Source organism: Aotus nancymaae, unplaced genomic scaffold, assembly GCF_030222135.1.
Source record: "Aotus nancymaae isolate 86718 unplaced genomic scaffold, 86718_ANA_hifiasm-v0.15.2.pri h1tg000033l, whole genome shotgun sequence".
NCBI lineage: Eukaryota > Metazoa > Chordata > Mammalia > Primates > Aotidae > Aotus > Aotus nancymaae.
Genome location: NW_026988447.1, coordinates 10,459,945 through 10,485,097, shown reverse-complemented (window position 1 = coordinate 10,485,097; position 25,153 = coordinate 10,459,945). Strand labels below are relative to the sequence as shown.

Genomic DNA, 25,153 nt, shown 5'->3' with positions numbered 1-25,153 from the left:
AGAATGTGATTCCCGACATCCAGAGAATCTAGGACTGTGAGTTTACTAAAAGGAGGAAGAGAAGGAGAAAGGAAAGGAAACAAAACAAAACAAAAAAAGCAGAATGAGAAGAGAGAGCATTGATAAGACAGACGAGTGCCGGATGGCTGTTTTTCCCCTGGGTGATCGAGCCAAGAGACAGAAATATGTTTTCAGTATGATGTCTTTACAATGAAGCGCTTAGCTGAGTAATATGGCCACTCTGAGCAAAAATCACGGTCTATTAGAACTGGAAGAGCCTTTTGAGTTCATCTAGTTCAATCCTCTCCATTGCATAAAAGACAAAAGTGATGTCCAAACAAACACACATTAACTATTTCTACTATATTTATTTCCTTAGTTGATAACTGCCCCACACATAAGCTGCCTTGTCAATACTCTTCCCTCCTCAGCAGCTGTTCCCACACTTATTCACACTGACCACACACACACACACACACACACTAGTATTTTATACTCCTAGTATAGTGATCAAAGTAATATACTGCTTAATTGTGCAAATATTAGGTATGGAGAGAATTGTGATGAACGTGGCCCAACCCACCCTTCAGGGAGCTTTAGCCAAGTGAGAAATCAGAAAATGAAAATCAGTGCAATGAGGGATATTTACAAACATATTGTAAAGAGCAAAGAAGACAGGGACCTGTAGCGTTGTACCTATCTCACAGGGATCCATAGCAGAGAGAGAGAGAGAGAGAGTGTGTGTGTGTGTGTGTGTGTATCTGCTTCCTAATTCAGTTCCTGCACAAAGTATGCATTCAGCTAAACATTGTTCATCTGCACTGAAGGGAAGGACAGAATCTTTTGTTCTATAACCTCCTCCTCTCAAACCTGGAAACATTCATTCATTTATTCATTCAATGGCTAACATATGCTAAGTACTATAGCAGGCATTGAGAATACGATCCCAGACAAAATGCACCCAGCTCCATCTTACAAGTTTTAATATACTATATTACAAAGTAGCACACAATTAACATATGGTGTGATAAGTGCTACAGTGACATCAAGAGGAAGCTCAGAGTGCTGGCTAGTGTGACAAAATGGCACAGACCTCCAAAGACTCACGGTTTTCAGGAAGGTAGAAAGTATCCTCAGGCATTTGTAACTCTGACTGTAAGTTTACCTTTGGAGAGGTGGGAGAATGAACTGCAAAGAAGCGAGCCAATTAATACAAAAAGGTGGAGGTGATATTCATGGAAGATGATGGTAAACAGAGCTTAAATCTTCATGGGATGCTGTTGGGTTGTGGGGGGTGTTCCACATGAGCCAGTGAAGAGATTGGGGAAGCAGAGGAGTACTGGGAAGTTGGATTTAAAAAGACAAAAAACAAAGAATGGATGAGACTGTGAAGAAGGATACATCACAGTTACTCTGACAGGAAGAAAAGTGCCAAGCAAGTCCGTTCACCCTGGCTGCTACTGCCTGACACAAGTCATCACCTTCTCTTCCTAAATTAATCACTTCCTAATTGAGCCCTTTACTCTAGATTTTTATGCTTGCCCATATGTTATATAGTCTCTACACAAAAGCCAGATTATCTTTTTAAAAATCAATCAGATTGCTTTATTTCCCTGCAAAATCTTCCAGAGTCTTTTCAGCAAATAGTCCAAACTGCTCATCATGACCTGCAAAGCTGTCCTGCAGAATGAGGCCCCTTTCTAGCCTCTCCAGTTGACCCACTCTGCCCCACTGGATCCCCCCGCAGCCACCCAGTCCTTCTTACTGCTCCTTCACCAGGCTGGCCTGGTCCTCACTGAGAGCCTTGGTGCTTCCTATTCCCCCTGCCTAGACCTGCCTGCCTCCAGTGCAAGTATAACTGCTTCTTTTCCATCATTCACATCCAGCCTTTGAGCCTTAAAAGAAGTAACTTTAGAGAACTAGCTCAGCTGGGAGTGGTAGCTCATGCCTGTAATCCCAAAACTTTGGGAGGCCAAGGGGGGCAGATCACCTGAGGTCAGGAGTTCGAGACCAGTCTGGCCAACATGGTAAAATCCCATCTCTACTAAAAAATAAAAATAAAAAAAATTAGCTAGATATGTTGGTGGGTGATTGTAATCCCAGCTACTTGGGAGGCTGAGGCAGATGAATCACTGAGCTGAGATCGTGCACCACTGCACTGCAGCCTGGGCGACAGAGTGAGACTCCATCTCAAAAAAAAAAAAAAAAACCAGAGAGAGAGAAAAAAAAAACAGAGAGAGAGAGAGAACTAGCTCAAAAACGATAAAGAGAAAATAACCACACTATTCAATTATATTCATGAATAGATATAGAAAAGCAGGTCTGGATGTAGTTACTAATTACTTCAAAACAATTCTAATTATGAAAACTAAAGGAAATGCTGTACAAGGCAATTAGTTTGTAAATAAAGAAGTAGTTTCAAAGAAAACTCAAAAGTTATTTTCTTCAAGCTACCTTTTAAGAGGAAATATAAAAGCAAAGATTCTTTCTCTAAATTCTATTCAGTATCAGTAGAGTGACCAACATTTGCTACTAGTTGCTCATAAAAATAACCTATAAAATTCCTGAAACTGGATGATGCAACACATAAAGCCACACTCCAGGAGACGTAACATCGTATCAGTCAGCGAATGTCTATTCACCATTTACAAATACACGTAAGGAACTGGGGACAAAGAGATAGCCCCTCCAAAAAAAATCGGTTCTTGCACTTATGCAGCTCACAGTGCTGAAAAAGAGAGAAGACAAAAAAGCAGGAATCAGAGCCACCAGTGGGAAGACAGCTGTGTGTGGTGGGGGAAGACGTGAGAAAAAGACTGCCATTGGGAATTGCTGATGTCTATTCTTGAAAAGAAATGGTCCCTCTTCTGACTAGCTACATCAGTTCAAATATTACTCTTTATTCATTTAAAGCCCTGCTTAATATGTCACCCCAGCCAAGCAGCCTAGCCTAAAATCCACAGAGGAGCTGCTCAATTTATGTTGACCAAATGAATAGCTAACAGTTTTCACTCTTTGCAAAGCACTCCATTTAAAAGTTAACATTTCATTGGCACACAGTCAAGTGTTTATTCATGGGTAGCTGAATAGTTTCAACTTACAATCTGTATTCTTGAAACCAGACCCTTTTATTCTGTGTGAAATCATTTACCCACTTATTAATCAATCATTTCTTGAACACCTGTAATATGTAAGGCACTCTTTTAGTTATTGGGTACCCTAACGTAAGAAAAATACCCTGCTTTCCTAGTTCTTAAAATCCAGTAGGGGGAAAAATTTAAACAAATAAACTGTATCTAAAGTAACAAGGAAAATACTTGTGGTAAGAGTCATGCAGATTAAAATGGTGTGATGTGAAAACGACAAGATAGCTCCTTTGGTGGTCACAGAAGGTGTCAGAATTTTGATTCCCTTAGAATTAGATCTTACGACAAGATTAAAATGCAAAAGGTTTATTAGGGAGATGGAAGAAACATCAGTCAGAAAAACTAGGCCAATGAAATGAGGTAACCAGGAAGGGTCCCTTATCACGAACAACTACCACTGTGAGCGACTTCAGTAAATCTCACTGAGAAGATTCTGGGACATACTTCTGAGCTATGCACCTCAGGGGTGGGGAAGCTTTGGGATAGTTATACACCAAATACTATTGGTCACTAGTTCAGAACTAAAAGAAGAGAAAGATTCCCCAGTAAGTCTGCTCTGCTGGATAGCAAAAGGAGACTCAAGCCAGGAAGAGACAGGATGCAGGCCAAGAAATACAGGCGCTGGTGGCTGCTACCACACAGTGAGGGCTGTATCTGCAGGAGGCTTCAGGAAGGAGGTGAACTTTATGCCGGAATCTGAATGGCAACAAGGATCAGAGATAAGAGATTCCAGACTGAAAAAATCATCAGAAGATGAGGGACTGAAAAAATTGCTGAACAACTGGAGCTCCATGTGCTTATGGTAAGGAAGAGTCAGTTGGCCAGAACTGTATGGGCAGAGGAGGAAACTAGCATATAATCTCGCCAGAAAGCAGGTAAAAGCCAGATCACAAAAGGCTCCAGGAACCAGGGTATAATTAGCTTGACAGGCTCTTATGTGCATTTTTTAAAAGACTACTCTGATCCAAATGAATAGTGGCAATCATTAGTGAAAGAAAGCAATTCAGGATGCTAGTGTGGTAGAACAGTGGTGGCGGTAGTCAGCATGAAGGAAGTTCACTGGCTTGTTGATGAACTGGGATGCAATCAGGGCGGATCCAGAACCACTGAGACTTTCTTCATTAGCAACTTTGCACATGGTACTGGCGGGTACCTTTAAGAAGGCAGAAGAGTAGGGGAAAAGCACATTTGAGGAAAGAAAATGAAGAGTTTGTTTTGCTCACATTGAAATTAAGACGCCTATGAGATCTCTGCAGATAGATAATTATACAGGATTGGAATTAGAGAGAAACTCTAGATATACATACATGGGGGTCATCTACATACATATAGTATTTGAAGGCAAGAGATTGGATGAAGTATCCCGGAGGCAGTATCACACATAAAAAAAGAGATGGGCTGGGCTGAGGGCTCATGACTGTAACCCCAGTGCTTTGGGAGGTCGTAACAGGTAGATTGCCTGAGCCCAGTAGTTTGAGAACAGTCTGGGCAATAGGGTAAAACCCTGTCTCTACAAAAAATACAATAATTAGCTAGATGTGGTGGTGCATTCCTGTAGTCCCAACTACTAAGGAGGTTGAAGTGGGAGGATCATCTGAGCCTCGGAAGGTCAAGGCTGCAGAGAACCATGATCACACCACTGCACTCCAGCCTGGGTGAAAGCAAGACCTGTCTCAAAAAAAAAAAAAAAAAGAGAGGGATGATCCAAAGACTACAGTAATGTCAATAATCTTTTATTGTGTGACAGTAATCACTACAGCTAATTCATTCTTTTGTTCATTCATTCAATTAATACTTATTTAATATCAAATCAATTTATAGCATTATGCTGAAGACTGTGGGAAATTAATGACATATCATATATGAATCCCCATTCCTAAGTGCTTAGGATCTTAATGACCCTTAAAGGTTAAAGATTGACCATGATAGGACCATGAAAGCTCAGGAAAAAGAGATTCTTTTCACTTGACAAAACCATAAAAGTGATATGGGAGTGGGACAGGGAAGTGCTGGGTAGAGAAGGGCTCGACCCTCAAGCCTTTTCCCTAGGACCTCTTCCCTCAGACCTAAGTGAGGACAGGCACTCCTGTTTTCATGCCAAATATTGCAGTCCAGCAACATTTGGAACAAAATTCCAAATGGGGGAAATTGGCCGAAACAAAGGGGCTACAAACCCCATGCAAGTCCAAAATCCACAAGGGCAGTCAAATTTTAAAGCTCCAAAATGATTTCCTTTAATTCCATGTCTCACATCCAGGTCATGCTGATGTAAGAGGTGGGTTCCCACGGTCTTGCACAGCTCTGCCCCTGCGGCTTTGCAGAGTACAGCCTCCTTACTGGCTGCTTTCATGGGCTGGCATTAAGTGTCTTTGGCTTTACCAGGCACACAGTGTAAGCTGTCAGAGGACCTAGCATTCTGGGCTCTGGAGGATGGTGACCACCCTCTTCTCACAGCTTCACTAGGTGGTGTCTTTGTGGGGGCTCTGACCCTACATTTCCCTTCTGCACTACCCAGCAAAGGTTCTCCATGACAGCCCTGCCCCTGCAGCAAACTTCTGCCTGGGCATCCAGGTGTTTCCATACATCTTCTGAAATCCAGGTGGAGGTTCCCAAACCACAACTTTTGGCGCACGCTCAACACCATGTGGAAGCTGCCAAGGTGGGACTTGCACCTTCTGAAACCATAGGATGAACCATACCTTAGCCCCTTTTAGCAACAGCTAGAGCAGCTGGGAAGCAGGGCACCAAGTCCCTAGGCTGTGCAAACAGCATGGGCCCAGCCCACGAAACCATTCTTTCCTCCTAGGCTTCCAGGTCTGTGATGGGAGGGGCTACCATGAAGACCTACAACATGCCCTGGAGACATTTTTCCCATTGTCCTGGGGTTAATGTTGGCTCCTTGGTACTTATGCAAATTTCTGCAGCCAGCTTGAATTCCTCCTCAAAAATGTTTTTTTCTTTTCTACTGCATTGTCAGGCTACAAATTTTCAGAACTTTTATGCCCTGCTTTCCTTTTAAAATGGAAGTTTTTTTTTTTTTTTGAGATGAAGTCTCACTCTGTCACCCAGGCAGGAGTGCAGTGGCATGATCTCAGTCCATTGCAACCTTTGCCTCCCTGGTTCAAGTGATTCTCCTGCCTCAACCTCCCAAGTAGCTGAGATTGCAAGCATGTGCCATCACACTCAGCTAACTTTTGTATTTTTAGTAGAGATGCAGTTTCACCATGTTGGCCAGGCTGGTCTTGAACTCCTGACCTCAGGTTATCTGCATGCCTCAGCCTCCCAAAGTGCTGGGAATACAGGTGTAAGCCACCATGCCCAGCCAATAGAATGCTTTTAACAGCACCCAAGTCACCTCTTGAATGCTTTGCTGCTTAGAAATTTCTTCTGCCAGACACCCTGAATCATCTCTCTTAAGTTCAATGTTCCACAGATCTCTAAGTCAGGGGCAAACTGCTGCCAGTCTCTTTGCTAAAACATAACAATAGTCACCTTTGCTCCAGTTCCCAACAAGTTCCTCATCTCCATCTGAGACAACCTCAGCCTGGACTTTACTGTCCATTTCATTATCAGCATTTTGGCCAAAGCCATTCAATAAGTCTCTAGGGAGTTCCAAACTTACCCCCATTTTCCTGTCTTCTTCTGAGCCCTCCAAACTGTTCCAACCTCTGCCTGTTAACCAGTTCCAAAGTTACTTGCATATTTTTGGGTATCTTTTCAGCCGCACCCTACTCTACTGGTACCAATTTACTCTATTAGTCCATTTTCATGCTGCTGATGAAGACATATCTGAAACTGGGAAGAAAAAGAGGTTTATAGTGGGAGCAAGAGAAAAATGAGGAAGATGCAAAAGCAGAAACCTCTGATAAAACCATCAGATCTCATGACATTTATTCACTACCACAAAAACAGTATAGGGGAAACTGCCTCCATGATTTAAATTACCTCCCACCAGGTCCCTCTCACAACACGTGGGAGTTATGGGAGTACGATTCAAGATGAGATTTGAGTGGGACAGAGAGCTAAACCATATCAGTAGGTCATTTAATAGCACCCATTCATCTATCCATCCATCTGATTTTTTATAAGAGATGGATCTTGCTATGGTGCCCGGGCTGGTTTTGAACTTCTGGGTTCAAGAGATCTTCCCACCCCAGTCTTGCAAGTAGATGGGACTGCAGTTCTATCTGATTTTAACCTTAAAGATTGAAAATTCATGCATTGCACTTGGATCTGTAACCTCGGAATTACTGGTTACTGCATCAGGATAAAAGAAATGAAAAAGACCTGGGCTGGGTAAGGCGAAGATGAAACACAGGCTCAGAATAGCTGGCTACACAGTAAAGTACCAGGGGACTTGCTGCTAGGAAAAATGGCTGAGGCCTGAATGGCAAATGGAGGGATTGGCAGATGAATAGATCCTAAAGAGATATTGCACCCCAATCCATGCTCTACACTTGTCTCTAGATATCCTTGAATTTAAATCCATTGGTTCAGCTTCTTTCCATTATTTTTAGGAGATTATGAGAAACATCCTTTTATGGTGTTAAAGATGGTTTAGTATACAACTCCAGAATAACAGAATTTAACCATAATAGACTTTTAAACATTGCTTACAAGAGATTCCACTTTTTCTCATACTGGTTATCCTAAGAATAAAGTTTATGGTTACTGAAGGACCGTTTATCTCTATGATGGTGGTTCTTAAGATAACTGTCTGTTAACAATACATAATTGTATGTACAAGGGAGTCAAGCAAAATACAACGGGCAAAGAAATGGTAAAGGGTATGCACGAACTCTTCCAAATAGCGGGAATACATAGAAACAATTGCTACACATGAATCTATAAGGGGCAATGTAGGAGGGTCAGCTGGGAACAAAAGTCAAAGAAGCAGTAATACCCCTTCTATTTACTCTGAAATAGACTGAGTCCTCAATTTGGAAACAGTTTTAAAAGAAAAATTGTGCAAAATGTCAATCAGCAAGAAGATACAATATACAAATCAGTTAACTTTTATGGAAATCACTCAACAGTAATAAATGTACTACAATGTCTTAATCTAATATTCAAGTATCTACATACTGGTAAAGAAATTTTATCAGCATCTGTTTAAACATTAGAAATTACAGAAGAAAAATGCATTCTATATCCCAAACTATCTATGTGAGATGTAAGTTGGAAGAAAAGAGAAAGGAAATAAAGGGGAGAAAGTAGCATACCTTATAATGACTAATTTCATAGTTCATAAATCAACATTCACAGCAAAAAAAGGTCAATAAAATAACAGAACTACTCTCTGTTTAAAAAAACAAAACTCATTTTGCTCTATCTCATCTGCGCATGAAATCTCTCTTCTTACATCCTTCCGGAATGCACCAAAACACAAAAGAGTTATCCGAAGAGACGAAATCTTTCCTCTTCCCCTCTTCTTCCTTCAGTGAATGATTTACTGTTCAGTAAGGGTTAAATCAGGTCAGCTGATAAGAAAAGAGGGAGCTAGGGCTCAATCTAGATGCAGAGTAGAGTGGAAAATATTCTCTGGTTATTTATCCTTTAGTGACTTATGGATATTAGAAATAGTTTATAACATTCTTAAATCTTCTATTTCACAAGTTACCTCTCCTACTTTCAAATGGTCCTTTCAAGATGTCTGTGTTGACAGTCAGAACTTGCAGCGTCCCGAGAAGTGTGCAGCCCTGCTCAAAGGCCCACACAAGTAGAAATGTTAAAAAAAAAAAAATCTTTGGGTCACATATGGTGCTATGCCAGATGGTACAACACCAAATGGGTTGCCAGTCAATTCTGGATTTAAACTAAATGAACTGGTTGACTAACTAGATTGATTTGTCATTAGACTCACATGTATCTAACTTCTTAAAAGCATACTTTAATTTTCATCTCCCCCATATGCCATTGGGCGAATACTGCGTAACTCGCAAAAAATCAGGCGATGGGAAGAGCATGTATAAAACTGGGCAAAAATCATCAAATCTGAGGAACTGAAAGGATATCAAAAGACTGCAATAAGATTTTTGAGCTTAGGATAGCAAATCCTAATATCACATTTCTTGGCGGGGACCAATGTGGAGAATGAATTGTTTGTACTATCTTAAAAGACATTTTATTAAATAAGGTATTTCCACAACTATGTAATTGTAAAATGAAAAGAAATCCTATTATAAAGCTGAGACTCCTTATACTCAAGACAGTTATTTAGAATCTGGGTTTAGGCTGCATGTGGTGCCTTATGCTTATAATCCCAGCAGTTTGGGAGGAGGAGATGGGCAGATCACCTGAGGTCAGGAGTTCAAGACCAGCCTGGCCAACATGGTGAAACCCCATCTCTACTGAAAATACAAAAATTAACCAGGCATGGTGGTGCATGTCTGTAATCCCAGCTACTCAGGAGGTTGAGGCAGGAGGACTGCTTGAACCTAGAAGGCGGAAGTTGTAGACCAAGGTCATACCACTGCACTCCAGCCTGGGCAGCAGAGTGAAACTCTGTCTCCAAATAAATAAATATTTTTTTTAAAAAAAAGAACCTAGGTTTAAAATGTATAAATCTAGGTTTACATGTGAAATTCAGCCTCACTTGCTTTCCCTTATCGTCTTACTGGTTTTAATTTCCCTGCCCAGTAATCCCATAGCTGTATTTTAACTTCTTTTTCCTGCTACCTATTGTGGAGGTAGGGGCTGAGGGCATGGGGGACAGCCAGCCAAGTGTGGAATGCAGCAAAATCCTTCTGAATAGACAAAACTGACAAAACTTGTGAAAGCAAAAGATGTGACAGCCTTAGAATCCTGACCTTCAAAACTGGAAACTGATAAACATGAATTCTTTTGTATTATGGGTAAAATGGCAAGTATTTCCTGTTATTAAAACTTTTTTGGCTTACCTTCCGAAGGCTAATGTAGAGCTTCTGAAAAGATAACTGAACAGTGACAATAAAAAGATTGTTAAGAGTGCCTCCAAGCTACAGGACAAAGAGTATTACATTTCTACTGGGAAAGGAAACTTAAATTATAGGCAAAGATCCATGAAAGCTTAAGTTGCCCTGGATTGCATTCACGTTTTTGGTTATTGCATGTGCTTTAGAACACTTGACAATCACAGAGCTGGCCTGTGGGGGAGGTGAGTCAACAGTGATTCTCTTTCATAACTATCCATGAAAAACGACCCACAGTAATCCTCAAGAGCATCACACCTTAACTGTTTATTAGAGCTGGGACAACTAAGGCCAAGACAATAGACAAACGCAAGGCTGTTAATATTAGAAACTAAGTTTACTGGCCCCTACTCCCGAGAACGCTCAAGTTCCATGAAACCTCTGGACCACCCAGACATTTGCTATGTTAACTATCCTCTTAAACTGAAGTGGAGATATTTATTCAGAATTATGGTTTATACTTACAATGGAACATATCTTTGCAAGGATTTTAAACACTACATTTATAGGAGTTGTTTTTTTTCTTAACTACATGTGTCGAACAGAAAACTTAGGTAGTGGAATGTACTTTAATCTTTTTTTATTTTAAAATCTTCTTTCTTTTGAAAATACTTCTATACATTACTCATAAGAAATATATTGCAGCAACATTTAAAGAGCATCTGCAAAACCATGACATTTATAGTATATGATTTGAGGTAAAAATAGCTTAAAGTTTTAGAAAATATATAAACAAAAGAGGTAAGAGATAGATATTTACTTACTAATATAATGCTAATTTAATCTATTATTAAGAACATTTAAGGTGCTCTGTTTTGATCTGGAGTCTCACTGTTAAATTCATTGTCACATTTCCCATAATTTACACTTTTAAGAGATTTTTTTTTAATTTTGTAAATAAATACACTTGAGTTTACCTTTCAGCAATCAAAGCAAGCCTAATATTTCCTTTATGTAGTTAAAGGAAGTATAAACTCAGGAACAACGCACTCTATTTGTGTTCAAAGAGTGAAGTAAAAAAAAGTAAGAGATAAAAGTTAATAATCTTCACATGGTGGCGGCGGGCTTGTCTGTTAAGAATCTAGTCTCTGCCACTCCCTACGACCTTGGGCGAATTCCACACCTTCTCTAAATCTGGGTTGCCTCACCTGTACAAGAAAGTCAGCTAACTCATAGGGTTCTTTAAAGGCCTAAATGAAGGAAATCTAATAAAATTCGGTCCCACAGTAGACACCACTAGTTATTTGCTCTATATTCTTGTCATAAAGTCAAATGAAATCCTGCTTATGCATTTAATAAAATATCCAAACCTACTACAGTGGATCCTTATTATTTGTGGATTCCAAATTGGTGAATTCACCTACTGGCTAAAATTAATTTGCAACCCAAAATCAATACACCACATATTTTGTGGTCACTGGCAGACATGCACAGACACAGAGCAGCACAAAACTTTGAGTCACCCAAGGTGATGCTGTTCACAGCTGAGGTGGAGCAAAGATGTGCTCTGCCTTTTTATAAATTACCCAGTCTCAGTTAGTTCTTTATATTGACAGCAGTGTGAAATGGACTAATACATGACTTTACAGAGAAATTATGTGTGTTAGATAAGCTTCCTTCAGGCATGAATTATGGAGTGTCGAGTTTAATGTTAATGAATCACCAATATACAATCATGCGTCACTTAACCGGGATATATTCTGAGAAATGCGTCTTTAGGCGATTTTGTCATTGTGCTAACATCATAGAGTATGCTTAAACAAACCTAGATGGTATGGCCTGTTGCACACGTAGGCTACACAGTACAGCCTACTGCTCCCAGGCTACAAACCTGTCAAGCACGTTACTGTATTGAATACTGTAGACAATTGTAATACAGTGGTAAGCATTGCATATCTAAACATAGAAAAGGTACAGCAAAATAGAAAAAAAAAAAGATTTAAAAGAGCACAAAGGTACACCTGTATAGAGTTCTTACCATGAACAGAGTTTGCAGCAATGGGAGTTGCTCTGAGTGACTCAGTGAGTGAGTGGTGAGTGAAGGCGAAGGCACAGCACATTACTATACACTTCGGTGGAATTTATAAGCACTGTATGCTTAGGATACACTAAATGTATTTATAAAATATTTTGCTTTCTTCCATAATATATTAGCCTTAGCTTACTATAACATTTTACCTTATAAACTTTTTAAGTTTTTTAACTTTTTGACTCTTTTACAATAACATTTAGCTTAAAATACACATTGCACAGCTATACAAAAGTATTTTTCTTTATATCCATGTTCTATAAACTTGTTTCTACTTTTAAAATTGTTTGTTTTGTTTTATCTTTAAATTTTATTAATGAAAAACCAAAGACACAAACACACCCATTAGCCTAGGCCTACACAGGATCAGGACCATCAATATCACTGTCTTCTGCCTCCACATCTTGTCCCTCTGGAAGGCTTTCAGGGGCAATAATAGGCATGGAGCTGTTATCTCCTATGATAATAATGCCTTCTTCCAGAATCCCTCTTAAAAACATACCTGAGGCTGTCTTACAGTTAAGTTTTTAAATATAAGTAGTAGGAATATACTCTAAAATAACAATAAATAGTACAGCAAATACAAAAACCAGTAACACAGTCATTCATTATCTTTATCAAGTATTATGCACTATTCATAATGTTATGTCCTGTACTTTTACGGGGCTGGCAGTGCAGGAGGTTTGTTTCCACCAGCATCACCACAAACGTGAGTAATACACTGCACTACAGTGTTACAACAGCTACAACCTCACTGGGGATAGGAATCTTTCAGGTCCATTATAATATGATGAAACCATTGTCATATATGTGGTCCATCATTGACCAAAACATGGTTATGCAGCACATGACTATATATTAAATAAGATGTCTTTATACAGAAACACACATAAAATAAGGTTTGTATTGATCGGCTGATGAATATGTTGTGACCAGGAACTCACAGGAACCTAACCCTATAAGAGCCATAGCAGCAACAGTCCAGTGTTCATTAATTTAGTGTTTGCAATGGCTTTACAAACAATAAACAGCATGAAAAATGAGACTATACTGTATATACTAGATCTTATGTTAAACAACATGAACACATAATTATAAAAGGTCCTTGCCCTCAAGAAAATTAAAATGTCAAGTACAAATTTTGTAAAATCTTAAACTATAAACTATTTAGGAGTCATGGGGAGGAAAAAAGCTGACAATTGCTAGAATGAAAATACATGTGAAGGTATAATTACAAATCAGTATCATTTCCTATTATAGTCACTGGAGATTAATATTAAAACATAATTTAGCACTCTCTTTGGTTGGTGTCAGATGATACTAAAAATTCCCTGCTACTTGCTGGCTCTATGACTTCCTATCACAATTGGATCTGTCTTTTAGTAAAATCAGTATCTGCCCAACATTGTAATAGAATGAGTTTCAAAAAGCATCTTTCTTCAGGTACTCTGAGGTGGAACTTGTTCCCCTGGCAAGTATTCAAACTTCAAACCTTGACTGCATGTCAAGAACGGATCAGAATTGTGAGAAATGGGAAACCCTCAGAGGAGAATTTCTACCACACTTCAGGTCTCTCTTCCCCAACGCCTCCAACTCCCAACTCATTCCTATCCAAGCAGGAGGGAGGAACTAATACAATTAGTTGGTTTAATAAATAATTACTTTGTCTTGGAAAATATAGGCTGGGCGCAGTGGCTCATGCCTGTAATTCCAGCACTTGGGAGGCCGAGGCGGGCAGAGAACGAGGTCAGGAGTTCAAGTCCAGCCTGGCCTACATAGTGAAATCCTGTCTCTACTAAAAATACAAAAATTAGCCAGGTGTGGTGGCAGGCACCTGTAATCCCAGCTACTTGGGAGGCTGAGGCAGAAGAATCACTTGAACCCAGGAAGCACAGGTTGCAGTGAGCTGAGATCACACCACTGCACTGCAGCCTGGGCAACAGAGTGAGAATCCATCTCAAAAAATATATATATATATAACAATAACAACAGTTTCCACCCTTTCTCTGTAACCTACCAATGCCAGTGCTCAGCTTTCTGTTCTTCTCCATGTCTTTAGATCATGAGGTAGACGAAGAGTGGAGGATGGAAGAAACTCTAGAGAAGAATCAAGAAAAGGCAACTGGAAAAAGCGGAAATATTTGAAAGTCATGCTAAGGAACCTGACTTTCATCCAAATGCAAAGCAGAGTTGTGAAGAAATTTTAAAAGACTGACATTTCTGACAGCAGTGATGATGGATAGGATGGAGTGGATGAATGACAAATTAGAGGTTACTGCAGTAATCAGGAATACTATCACGCTGCCTTTAAGCAGCAGGAGAGACTAAAAGGAATGCTTAAGATATGTCTTAGAAGTAGAAACAACACATCTTGGGAAACACTTAAAAATAGGAATGGAGAAGAGGGACTCAGGTTTCTAATGTGAACAATTTAATGAAAAATATTATGCTCTATGCAACGGAATTCATGACCAGAACTAAATTTGGGAGTTGAGAAATAAGATCAGTTTTGAACATGTCAAAATTAAAGCACTTAGGGAACATCCAGATAGACAGCACCTGAGGCATGTGGACAGATGAGTGTGAATGACAAAAGTGCGGTGTGTGCTGAAAAGAGAGATTTGAATTCAACAATAAATAGCTGGTTAATGAAGCCATATCACAGAAGATATTTCTGAAGAAAAGATTATACTAAGAGAATGGGTCAAGAATAAAATCTTGGAAACATCATTTAAAGCATCGATCCTTGTTTCTCAATAATTCAAATGCATAAAATTCTGTCTAGAGCTGGATAAAATGCTGTTATCTTTCCACTGCAGACCACCACAATGAAACTCTAAGTGAAGCTTCAAAGAAATTACTTAAGTAATTAAAAATAAGAAAGATGGCCAGGCATGGTGGCTCACCTGTAATCCCAGCACTTTGGGAGGCCAAGGAGGGCAAATGGCTCGATCCCAGGAGTTCAAGACCAGCATGGGCAAAATAGTGAAACCTTATCTCTAAAAAGAATACAAAAAAAAATCAGCTGGGCACAGTGGCAGTACGTAGTCCCAGCTACTCAGGAGGCTTGAGGTGCACGGATCATGTGAGCCCCAGGAGGTCGGCGCTGCACTGAGCTGTGATCGAGCTACTGCACTCTAACCTGGGCAACAAAGCAAAACACTGCCTCAATAAATAAATAAAAAAGAGTCATATTCACCTATCTGAACATGGTAGAGAAATACTTTTTAAAGTGTCTGAAATCTCTAAATAATTTCCTGCATTTACTATTACCATACAATCCTAATATTGGTTGAAAGGCAAATTTATTTCAGTAGCAACTTGATTCATGGTGGGAAAAAAAATTAAGATAAAGTTTTTTAGAAAATTATGAAGAAATGAGAGAGACACAAAACTAGGGACTAAAATTTCTTCTCAATTTTAATAATGTGTTTAATATTAATATGCAAATACACACACACACAACACACACACACACAACATACTAAAAGAAAGGTAAAATTTTGAGCCAATTGTTCAACTTCTAGGAAGTCATTCTAATTAAATAAATAGAAAGCTAGGTAAAAAGGTATTATGTATATACCAAGGTGTTCACTGTAGAGTAGATTCTAAGACATAAACTAAAAATAATCCTAGAATCTAATCATAAGGTGCTAATTAAATAAAACTTCAGTTGTGCAACTTAAGTTGGAATCTATGAAGCAGTTAATAACTAATGACTTAATCCATGGTTCTTAATCAGAGATTCATGATCCTGAGACCCCTAAAACTTTAGATATTCTCTTACGTATATATTTTTGAGGGAAGGAAATATTCCATAGGTTTCTTTATAATATTGAATAATCTAAAAGAGTGTAGGAACCATGGCAATGACAAGTAAATATTTATATTTTAAAAATTGACAAAACTCAGATTTAAAAAAGCACATTTCACAACATACATATAAGATTTCGTGTTTGTAAAAAATGAAGACATAAATATTTATATGTAAAAAGTTATAAAACATTGTGTAAGAAAATATTAAAAGTGGTCATTTGCAAGGAAATTTTAGACCTTTTATTCAAAGGAAAAAATCTAAAAGTTATCCATGATCCGAATATTTAATACTTTCTTAATGAACATATTATATAATAGCACCACAAAATCATAAATAAGTAAACTATCAATAATGTATATATAATTTATTTTGTATTGTTCAATACTTAGAAAAATAATCTAGGCACTAAAATAGACGTAGAAATTTTAAATTTTAAAACCAAGCTGATGTGCAGTAAAAACCACATTCCCATCAAATATCAGAATTCCTATTAACAAGATATAAAAGCCAGTACAGAATACAGCCCTCCTTGGGACTGGAATCTGTGATTCCGTATTGTCCGTGAATTCACCCAAACAACATAGTGGTTTCTCTCTCAGCCTTTAGATGAATAGAGGTGGGCCTGTATTATTAATTAACTAAAGAACTTTGGCTATTTAATTTACATATCATTTTTAAGGCTTAATGGTATGCCAAGCTCTATCCAGAAGCTCTACTATAGTTACTAGATCATCACTTTAAAATTATGTCTTTTTCTGGTTCCAAATACTATCTCACATTATATTACACAGTAATATGTGCATAAACTTGTAATACTGACATCATCAACAATGTGATTCACTAGAAAAATAAGTCGGTGAGTCAGATATAGAAACAAGAAATAACAAGAAATTTCAACATTACATGAAAGAAAATCCTATAATCAGCAAGGCCTTATTCTCACTTACTGGATTTTCTCCCACAAACCTAAAAAACAAAATTAGGCTCATAAAAGAGGGCTTGAAGAGATGAGTCTATACAAATCTCACACGTAAGGAACCACATTTTTCATTTAAATGACAATGTGGAATTCACATCGACTTTTATTACCAGACAAATGAAATATATGCACAAAATGTTTAATCATTTTATATTTAAATTGTGGCTTGTTACATAAAATGCCTTCAAAATCAAGTTGACATCCATGTGTCCACAGCAGAAATTATTTTAACACCCCCTTCTAAGAAGTATTAATTTATTCCTAGCTCTGATCCTTCCTCTACAAGCTTTACTCCTTAAATATTACTCAGATAATACAAAACTGTTAAGACTCCTACCAGCTTCACATTGACAGAATGCAACATAAAAGTGGAAATATAACTACCTGGGACTACAGTACATAAAGTTAACAGAAGCTTACTGGAAAGGAAGTCATTGAAATTGGTCAACAATTGCAGTTGCTCTGCAACACTAGTTTCTAGAAGTACTGTTCCCTACATAGAATCACATGCAAAAGAAAAAGAACTGATTTTCTCATTTCCTCAGAATATCTGAAGCAATCAACAATAATTCAAATAGATTACTCACATATGAAAGCCTTTAATTGCTGAACAATGTGAATTACTAAAAATACATATTTAAAGAATGAAACTACTGATTTGGAGTCAAGGAACCACATTGAAAACTATCTAGTTATTACATCAAATCAACTGTTTTCCAATTTCAGATCGGCCTTTCCTTCCTAGGAACTTATACATTTCCAAGTATTCTGAAAAAGTTCAAAAATTACAGTATTTAATCCAGAGAGTTAAGCAAGTCTTTTCTAAAATTTTGGGATCTTGTCTGTATTATAAAATAGTGAAGTAAATGCCCTAAATGTAGGTTATAAAACACATATTCAACACTCTGAACAGTTGATTTTATCTATTTACTCAATAAATGTTTAATAATGGAGATCAGAAATGTCAAACAATGAGTGAGATTCTAAAACAAGTCCTTGACTTTTTTGGAGACTATTTTGCCATGGGAAAATTATTAAACTGTTAAAAAGGGAAATTGCCTCATACTATTAGAATCCACAGAGGCCCTCAAAGGAAGAGATCTGTAGCTCTTCGTGCACTAATCAATACCCATTGCCTAAGGTTCTCAAAGTGTGGTCCAGGAATCTATGGGTCTCTCTTCAGAATACCCTTTTGTGGGTCTGTAAGATCTAAAGCACAGTCATAATAAGGGTTTTTTTTTTTTTTTGGCCTTTATCACTCCCATTTTCTTATAAGTGTACAGTCAAATTTTGCTGGGGCTACCTAATGTGTGATATCACTGAATGTAGAGACAGGTGTGAGAATTCAGCTGTCTTTGAGTAAGCCAGACATAAACAGATTTTCAAAACTATAAAACAATACCACTGTCCTCACTGCTTTTACTTTGAAAAATACTTTTTCATAAAATATGTTAATGTGTGTATCCTTGTTACCTCTAAATAAATAACAAATATGTTTGAACTTTCTCGGCTCTAATTTCTAATGTGGTAACTATCAATACATACAATCCGTGCAAACCAAAGCTCTTTGACATCTTCAACAGACTTCACAGGTGTGAGGGAGTCTTGAGACCACAAAGACCAATGGCTTAGCACATAGTGTTTGATAAGTATTTGTAAACTTAAATTGTGAGTTAATAATAAAGACCATACTAATGCAGTGATTACCGAGCTGAAATCTGAAGGTATAGATAGAGATCTGCAAGATAAGTGAAAGATAATGCAGGGGGTTCTTCAATAATGTATACAGTATAAAAGTAACGCTATTTAGGTCGGGCATGGTGGCTCACGCCTGTAATCCCAGCGCTTTGGGAGGCCTAGGTGGGAGGATCACAAGGTCAGAAGTTCAAGACCAGCCTGGCCAACATGGTGAAACCCGTCTCTACTAAAAATACAAAAATTAGCTGGGCGTGGAGGTACGTGCTGTAATCCCAGCTACTCGGGAGGCTGAGGCAGGAGAATTGCTTGAACTTGGGAGGCGGAGGTTGCAGTGAGCCGAGATCGTGCCATTGCACTCCAGCCTGTGCAACAAGAGCGAAACTCCATCTCAAAAAAAAAAAAAAGTAATGCTATTTAACATGTTTTTCCCATGCAATTGAGCAATTTATAGAAAATGATTGAAAACGAAATACTCCCTTACAAATGAGAAACTGCACAGGATGAGGGGCAACAGCCATGAAAGGTTATTGCTTCTTAACAAACTTTATTCTGTAATTTAAGAAAGAACATTTATTTTAGAGCTGACCATCCAAACGCCTTTCACAGGAATATTGTGCTGAGAGAAAGAACGTGGTTTATCATTAGCGTTATCATTTTCCAGAATTCCTCAGTTTTAAAATAATGTTATTGTAATCAATGTTTATATTATTTGCTACTTTTTAAATTACTAAGGCAAAAGAAAATACCCAATAATGTGTTTGCTCAGTGCTGTTTCCAACACTACCCACTCATTATCCTTCTTTCAACTTTCGGGCCAGTTAACAATTTCTTTTGGGTATATGAATTTGTGAGACTTCACCAAAGACAAAATTTGAAGTTACTTACATAAAAAAATAAGATACCATATATTCCTTGAAGGAATACTAACTATTCTGAATGTGCTGAGACCTGGGATCAAAATAATAAGATGACATAGTCTATTTTGCAAGAAGAGCCTGTTAATACATAAAATTTGAACAGGAACAGAGGTGGCTTAGAAATAAAAAAAGAACTTCGACTTTTTATTTGGAAGTCTTCATAATTTCCTGAATGACCTATTAATGGATAAAAGCAAGTATAACAAAGCCATTTCTAGGATTTTATTAAAGGGAAGCAGATTACTAAACCATTCTGATGGATGATATCAAAAACATACTCTTGAGCACGTAAGCCCTGTGGTCTGCCTAAAGACTAGAGGGGAAAACCCCTTGTTGACCATAAAAGGGCCGCCTGCATGTTCTCAGTGGAGAGCGTACAGGATCTTATTTACACAAGAATAAATACATGCCATTCCTTTGTGCTCACAGGCCCTCCTGAAGGCTGGCCAGGGGAGGAGGGCCCAAGGGCTCAATGCAAACAGGATTCGAAAGCCTATAACATTTTCCAACATCGAATGTACTTTATTTTTCTAGCTTATCTTCTTTCACGATAAAAAATATCTACAAAGCATAGAATAATTATAATTTAACAGGTGGCAGCTCTAGAAATACTTGAACAAAAGCCTTTAAGATTCCACAGGAGAAGAGAAAAACATTCCCATAAATAGATACTTTTTTTCTAGTAACACTACAGCTGTGTGAAAACTGAGGGGAAAAGAAGAATGTATTTGTGGCAATAACCATGCCGTATCCATTTACATTTCTTAGTAACTTAGAGACTAAATTTTGAAAACTTCTGAGAAACAGTAAGTGTGCAAATCACCGAGACCTAAAACAGACCAAAAAAATACTACTAACAATATATTAAAAGAATATATGTATATAATATACATGTATAATATATAATTACAATGTTACATTATAATTGCATATGTATTAATATAATTATATCGTAATTATATATGTATAATTACAATATTCTGATTAGAGACCAATCAAATGCATATGAATGATTATGAATACAATGAATAATTTCCTCTTAAAACCCTTAATGGAATTCTAGGATTTCTGCTTAGTAATATGTGTTACACAGATACCATACTCTAGCCTAGAGTATGTGTGACTTAAAGTCCTATCACATGGTTAAAATGAGCATTAGTAGTCATTTAATCTGATTATCTTTTCAGTGAGTGAATTCCCTCTAAAACATCTGTGCTTGGTGGCCTTATAGTCCAGGAACCTATGTAACTAATAATGTTAATAATGTTTAAATGCTTTACTCACTTCTATTTAAGGTTAACCCCTACCAATGAGTAACAGAAAATTTAAGTCTGGCTCAACCCCCAGTGTATCAATATATCAACAGTTCAGATCAGAACTGACGCAAATATAGCCCAGGGCAGGGAATTAATACCTATGATGTAGCTCATTTCATCTCTGAGAAGCTCTGTTAAACTGTTTTACTGGTATCCACCTTGATATTATTCAGTCTAACTTCCTGTGGTACTTCTTTAGAAATCTATTTTGATAAGTCCTTGCTGGTAAAAGTGTGGTCCACAGACCAGCAGCAACAGTATCTCATCAAATTATCAGAAATGCAGACTCTTAGGCCTCACCCCCAAGCCTACTGATGTATAATTTGCATTTTAACAAGATACGGTAGGATTCAAATGCACTTTCAACTCTGACAAACACTGATATAAGTAAATGCACACAAATTCGCTCTTTAAATGTTCTCCTGTAGAGCTATATTCCGAGTGTTTTATTGGCCTCCTTGCATCAAATCTTTTTTTTTTTCACTTGATCCAATTTGTTTTCAGAAACCTCAGTCTAGCTAGCCAAGAAGGACAGAGAAACTAAAGTCTGTTAAGCAGACCAAGCATGTTGCCAGAAATCTCTGTGAAGTAGTTCTTAATCTAAAACTTTTAAAAATTAGAGAATTAAGTGCTCAGAAGGGTTAAATGGTGAAGTCAAGATCATGTAACTAAAAAATGAATAAACCAGGATTGATACCCAATTTCTCTAAGCCATATTTTCACACTCTGCCTTTTTCACTATGGATTTTCCTCATTCCAAACTTCCAGGCTTTCCCTTAAAACAAATATGTAGTGTAAGAATAAACTCCAAGGTATTTAAGAACCCTTGTTGTCTTGTCTACATTTAAGAAATGAAACTGTAAACTGAGCAAGTTTGCTCAGCACCTAGCCAAATTAGAGCTATAGTTTTAACAAATTAAAGTGGCTATTAGAGGCACTGTAATGATTAAGGGCATGTGCCATGGAGTCAACTGCCTTTGTTGAAAACCACCTGGCCTTAGCCTTGTGGCTTAAATTCTCCTTAGATTAGGAATAATGCTACTAATTTCACTCAACTGTTTTCTGTGAGCATTAAAGGTATTAACATATGTTGAGGGCTTGCATGCATGTCTAGCAGATAGTAAGCATTCAATATGTGTTAGCTATATTTATTATTAAATGGAATTCTTTATTCTGGGACATCTTCCTCTATAAATAAAAAGGTCTGTCTTTCACTAGGCATAAGTTATATCCTTCCAAATCAATGCAATGTTTGCTTTTTTCTCTTCTTTTGATCTACTCACATGCATTGAGTTCTTTCTTTTTTTTTTTTTTTTTTTGAGACTGAGTCTCACTCCATCACCAGGCACCAGGATGGAGTGCAGTGGTGCGATCTCGGCTCACTGCAACCTCCACCTCCCAGGTTCAAGAGATTCTCCTGCCTCAGCCTCCAAAGTAGCTGGCACTACAGGTGCACATCATCACACCCAGCTAATTTTTGTATTTTTAGTAGAGACAGGGTTTCACCATGTTGGCCAGGATGGTCTTGATCTCTTGACCTCGTGATCCGCCCACCTGAGCCTCTGATTTCTTATCATGATTAAAAAGGAAAAATAAAATCCATCACCAATGTGTATCTCTTATATATGTTCACTGTCACAATCAATTCATGTGTCCACCGCTACTAAAGTAGGGCAGTTAACAAATAGCTTGAAGACTTTCAAACAAAAACTGCATGTGAAAGACAAAAATGCCTGCCAAGACCCACAGGTCACACCTTCAGCCTTGCACCTGACAATCCATTGTCAACTCCCAATTTCCGGTCTGCCAGCAAATGCCAACAGCTCTCATTTCAGAATAAATCCCAAACCTGACCACTTACCTACTCTACTGTGGCCTAACACCATCATGGCATTTGCTCCCTTGCTCCCCTACAGCGTATTTTCACTCTGCAGAAATAATCATCTCTATATAAAATTAATCACTCATCTGCTTGCCCCTCTCCAGAACACAAACCCCCTGGCTGATCCTCAATCCTGCTAGGCACATTCTGACCAAGGGCCTTTGCCTCTCCCCTTGACCCTGCCTGTGAAGGCCTTCTTCACCATCTCTGCAAGCTCTGTGCTCAGTCACCTTCTCAGTTGGCCCTCAGTGACTTATTTCAAAATGCAACAGCATGTCCTATTCCCACACTGCCTAACTCCCAAAACACAGCACTGACCATTTTCTATCATACTAATAGTTTACTTATTTATGTTACTTGTCCTTTTCTCTCCCCTCAGTAGAAATGTAAACTCTAGTAGACCACAAGTTTTGTACATTCTGCTCATTGCTTTTTCATCTGTGACTAGTATCTTGTTGCATATGTCATAAATGCTAACTAGTTGTTAAATGAATAAATTTTATATATCTCTTAATATTTTGAAATATATATATTATATATATACACACACTATATATATATTATATATATACACACACTATATATATATTATATATATACACACACTATATATATTATATATATACACACACTATATAAGCATATAGTATATATATATACACACACACTATAAAAGCATATAGTATATGTATATAGTGTGTGTGTATACTATATATACACACACACTATATACATATACTATATATATATACACACACTATATATATATATATATATTTGCATATATAAAATCAGTAGGGAAAATTCACAACATCAATATGTTTCCTTCTGGACAGAAAAAGTCTAAACCAAAACCCAAAGATTTATAAGAAAAAAGAAAAAAACACAGAAAAACTATAGCTCCAATTTATAGATGCTAAGTAACTATCTCTTTTCCCAAAGCAGGGGGGCAAATGATTTCGTTAATTAAAGAGATCACTCTCTCTCAGAGAGGCTACTCTCTCTTAATGTGACAGTTTAGCTCAGGAAGTGGATGCAATGACCTTGTACAAATGAAATTGCCGGAGCAACTGGCAGAGCAATTACTCATTTGGCCAGGATGCTAGCTAAAAACTCATAATCTTGCAAAAAGCACCTTGGGAATTTTAATGACCACACAGACTCAGCAGTTTAGTTTCAATTCTCTCTGAAAAATATCCGACATGGTATCACTCACTCTCTCTATTATAATATTCACTCATGAGCCCAATCTGACTCCTAAATCACCAGGCTCATTATCAGAAGGATTTCAGCCCTTTGCTGCCAGGAGCTGATCATATCTGATCCAAATCAAGTACTGGAACTAAGAAATTAGAATTCATATCCTTCCTCTTCCCATATTTGATTTGGCAATAGTTATCATGCCAACAAGATGCTTTAGCCTTGATATTTCTTCTTGTAAACTATATAACATTTACTACATTTATGAAAAAACTGAATAAAAGTAGGTTATGTCTTGCCTATTAAAAACAGCCTATATAATATGCAGAAAGAACTATGAGTCCTACAGAAAGTACCAGTTGTTAGTATTATTCACATGTGACAGATAAGAAAGAGAGGAAACAGCTTTTTTAAAAAATCAAGAAATTTAGGGCCGGGCGCGGTGGCTCACGCCTATAATCCCAGCACTTTGGGAGGTCGAGGCGGGTGGATCACGAGGTCAAGAGATCAAGACCATCTGGTCAACATGGTGAAACCCCGTCTCTACTAAAAATATAAAAAAATTAGTTGGGCATGGTGGCGTGTGCCTGTAGTACCAGCTACTCGGGAGGCTGAGGCAGGAGAATTGCCTGAACCCAGGAGGCGGAGGTTGCGGTGAGCCGAGATCGTACCATTGCACTCCAGCCTGGTTAACAAGAGCGAAACTCCGTCTCAAAAAAAAAAAAAAATCAAGAAATTTAAGGTAAATGATGAAATATTTCCTTATCCACCACAAAGAATATGGACTACGTTATCAAACTGAGGCAAAAATAATAGCTTTGGTTTCACAGCATATAGAACCTGAAATATAAAAAGTATAAATTAGGAAAAGCAACCAACCAACTTTAATGACTACTACATAATATTTCATCCAATATGATTTCATTTATCAATAAAAATTATACACCAGCATGCTATAGTGAGGTTTTCACCTTTGTGATGAAAAACAGCCTTGGTATTATTTCATTGAGTGAGCATGACATTAGAAATTACGTTTGATTTTAAACAACAACCCCTTTTCTGAGGTAATAGTGAGCTCAAATTTGCCAAGGTCCCCGAAGAAAGAGCTACTGTCTTTTCTCCAGAGCTCACCTATTTATCATCAAGATCACAGGAAGTGAAAGACATGTCATGATAAAAAAGACAGAGCCCAGGACTAGACTTGTGTTCTAGTCTTGCT

General features: G+C 37.8%; 1 protein-coding gene across 4 annotated transcripts in view; it reads right to left on the bottom strand.

Annotated features, from left to right (window-relative positions):
• PDGFC (platelet derived growth factor C) overlaps positions 1-25,153 on the bottom strand; it is a 219,570-nt gene that overhangs the window by 168,122 nt on the left and 26,295 nt on the right. The window contains exon 1 of one of the 4 annotated variants that reach the window (XM_012448488.2): positions 8,369-8,410. The exons of the other annotated variants lie outside the window; for them this stretch is intronic. Coding sequence (XP_012303911.1) covers positions 8,369-8,395 — 27 coding nt within the window. The 5' untranslated portion in view covers positions 8,396-8,410. Of the gene's footprint in view, positions 1-8,368; positions 8,411-25,153 lie in introns of those variants that run through there. 4 annotated transcript variants of the gene reach the window in all.